Source organism: Chaetomium globosum, genomic scaffold (genome assembly GCF_000143365.1).
Source record: "Chaetomium globosum CBS 148.51 scaffold_8 genomic scaffold, whole genome shotgun sequence".
Taxonomy (NCBI): Eukaryota; Fungi; Ascomycota; class Sordariomycetes; order Sordariales; family Chaetomiaceae; genus Chaetomium; species Chaetomium globosum.
The window spans coordinates 666,341-669,167 of NT_165983.1; the positions used below are offsets into that span (position 1 = coordinate 666,341).

The 2,827-nt window shown below is 55.2% G+C and overlaps 1 protein-coding gene across 1 annotated transcript in view; it reads right to left on the reverse strand.

The window, feature by feature from the left end:
* CHGG_10932 (uncharacterized protein) overlaps positions 1 to 1,445 on the reverse strand; it is a gene marked incomplete at both ends in the record, with an annotated part of 2,599 nt that extends 1,154 nt beyond the window's left edge. Inside the window, 3 exons of the mRNA XM_001226198.1 lie at positions 3 to 819; positions 918 to 1,065; positions 1,398 to 1,445. Of these exons, the coding sequence (XP_001226199.1) occupies positions 3 to 819; positions 918 to 1,065; positions 1,398 to 1,445 (1,013 nt within the window). The remainder of the gene's footprint in view (positions 1 to 2; positions 820 to 917; positions 1,066 to 1,397) is intronic.
* Between the last annotated feature and the right edge of the window lie 1,382 nt (positions 1,446 to 2,827).

A 2,827-nucleotide genomic window follows, 5' to 3' on the forward strand; every position in this document is an offset into this window, starting at 1 on the left:
ACCTGCCACGAGTTCTCGGTAGCGGGGCGTCCGAAAGCTTCACGAACGATTCCTCCACAGTCGCCAACGCGTTTAAGCGGCTTGAAGCCTGCGAGAAGCGCCTCGAGGTCCTATTTTCCAGCTCCCTCTCCTTTCGCTTCCTCTCCCTCCTCTTCTGTTTCCGCTCTTCTTTTTCGATCAAGAGCGTCCACCAGCCGGCTAGCACATTGCATTTTTGCGCAAGCACGCTGTCGACGACCGAATCGATATCGACGCCAGCGCTCCGCATCCGGTGCAGCGTCTCCTTCTCTAGTGGCGTCGAGAACGGCTCTGGGCGCTCGAGCTTCAGAATCTCCTGCTGCTGGGGCGCGTGTTCGGCGAGGAACGAGTGGGCTAGAATGTCAGGGAGGGACGGGCGAAGGATGGGGCGTTTCGAAAGTAAACTCTTCAGCAAAGACAGGGCGTCCGGGGGGATGTGGTCGGGGTAGTTTGGTTCGTGGTTGAGGATTTTGGTCCTCGTGATGTTGTCATCGTCGTCGTCGAACGGCAACTCCCCCGTGAGCAGGGCGTAGAGGATAACGCCTAAACTCCACACATCCACCTTTTCGCCGGCATACTTTTCCCCCTTGAGCATCTCCGGGGCCGAGTAGCATATCGTCCCGCAGAAAGTTTGGAGGTAGTTGGCCTTGCCCTCATATTCCCGCGTGAAACCAAAGTCGCAGAGTTTAACGTTCTCGTGCTTATCGAGGAGGATATTCTCTAGCTTGAGGTCACGGTGGACGCATGATTGCCGGTGGACGTAGCAAACGGCGCCGACGAGCTGGGTGAAGGTCTTTTGGACTTTCTCGACGGGGAGCTTGCCGTGTTGGAGGAGGTAGTTGTACAGCTCGTCGCCTGGGAGGGTTAGGATGGATCTGCAGACACTAGATAGCACATACCTGAACAATACTCCAGGACCAGCCAGACCAGTGATTCCGTCACGATGACCTCGTACAGGCGGGCGATGTGCGGGTGGACAAACTGGCGGTGGTGGTGGATCTCTCGCGCGAGGTTCGAGTCGTCCTTGTTGGCCGACTTAAGTACGACCTGGCAGATGTTAGCTCAGTCTTACAGCAGCAGCAATGACCCTTCCATCTCAAGCGCACCTTGGACCCGTTTGTAAGTTTGTGGGTGGCCAGGTAGACCTTCCCAAACGAGCCTTTCCCAATGAGACGGCCAAGGGTATAGTTTCCGACCGACTTGAGGTCCTTGTTCGAGAATTCGCTGCGGGGGCGGTTAGCGGCCGTGAATGGGATGGAGTTGCGGCACCCGGTCGGTTCCTTACTCGAGAAGCTCTTGGTACGAATGTGCGAGCTAAAGGCGCAGGGCGGTCAGCGCTCAAACGACACCTCAATAGCGGGGAACACAAAAAAACATACCTTAGCCTTCCGCCCAAGGGCCTCGGCTTTCACCTTTGTCGACTGCATCCCTCCACCACGGTGGGACAGGGCCCGGTCGTCATCCGCGGGGGTCTCGGGGCGGGTGCTGTGGTTGAGCTGGTGATCTCGAGGAGCCCTCTTTTTCGGCCGGAGTCAATCGACAATTGCAGTTGGCCAAGTCATCAGGGGTGGCAGAGACGAAGGCGATGCGATGCGGAGAGCGAGCTCGGAGGAGAAAAAGCCGAACTGAGGTGGCCGGGCTCAGGGGAGAGAATAATTTAATCTCGGAGCAGTGGGACGGTCGATCGCTGGAGTTCAAAGTGCTCGAAGGATTCGAATGGCCGGTGCTGTTCGCGATGTTGCTCATGGAAGTCTTGAATTGAATGGGAACTGCACAAGACTATGACGATGGCGCATTCGGCGTTTGACAAAGCTGGAGACGCGATTGTGGAAACGGGTCAGGCAGAGCTCCAAGATTGTTGTCTCGGACCACGGTCCAGTCGGCGCCAGTGGGTTTGCAGATTGGATCCACAGTGGGGTTGCCCCGGATTAGCGTGATCTCGACGCGCAGTGAGCAGCAGTGAGGAGGTGTGAATTGGGGTGCTTTTGTTGGTTTGGGACTCCGGAGTGCGGCTGGCTTGCAGGACCAAGAGCATTAACGGCAGTAAACGAAACAGAAACCGTTGAAGAAAGTCTCTGGTGTTGCTTCCGCGGGCCCGACTTGATGGCCATCCTTCCAGAAAGAGAAGGCGCCAAGCTCAGGGGCCCAGATCGCCGAGTTCTGATCGGTGGTCCGTGGTATCCTGGTGCAGTGAGTGGGTCGAGCTGCAGGTTGTTTTCAAGAGCTTCTGAATCTGCTGCAGAAAGGATATGCTATGTATCCATATCAGAGTAATGGTGTAGAGACAATGAGCTGGATAACAAGCTGCTAAATGTAGGGTTTCAATGATGCTAATTAATATTTATTATAGAATGGTAAGGCGCAAGTCTCCCAGGTTCATACTAGGTTCCTTAAGGTATCAGAATCGCCAACCCCTCCAAAGTCAAATAACCACCAGACTTTCATCCTTGAAGTCATTCCTGAACCAGAATACCCAACCAAAAAGCCTCCTTTCTCTCTCTTTTCCCATCGCCCCTTTAAAGACCCCTTTGAAGCAGTCCACCACCGACCTCCCATCCTCTCCATGTTTTTTTTCCTCACCCGGTCCCCCACATTACACACCTCCTATATCCTATCCCCTCTTCCCCGTTTTCCTTTCCCAGGCCTCTACCCTGCCCTTCTTCCACGGAAACATAAAACACCGCCCATCACCAACCCCTCCCCATCGCCGCAATAACCATCAACCCTCACTTCCGCCCTCCCAAAAGCACCCTCCACCTCTTCGGATCTCCGACCACCTCAAACGCTCTCTTCCTCCGACTCCTAAACC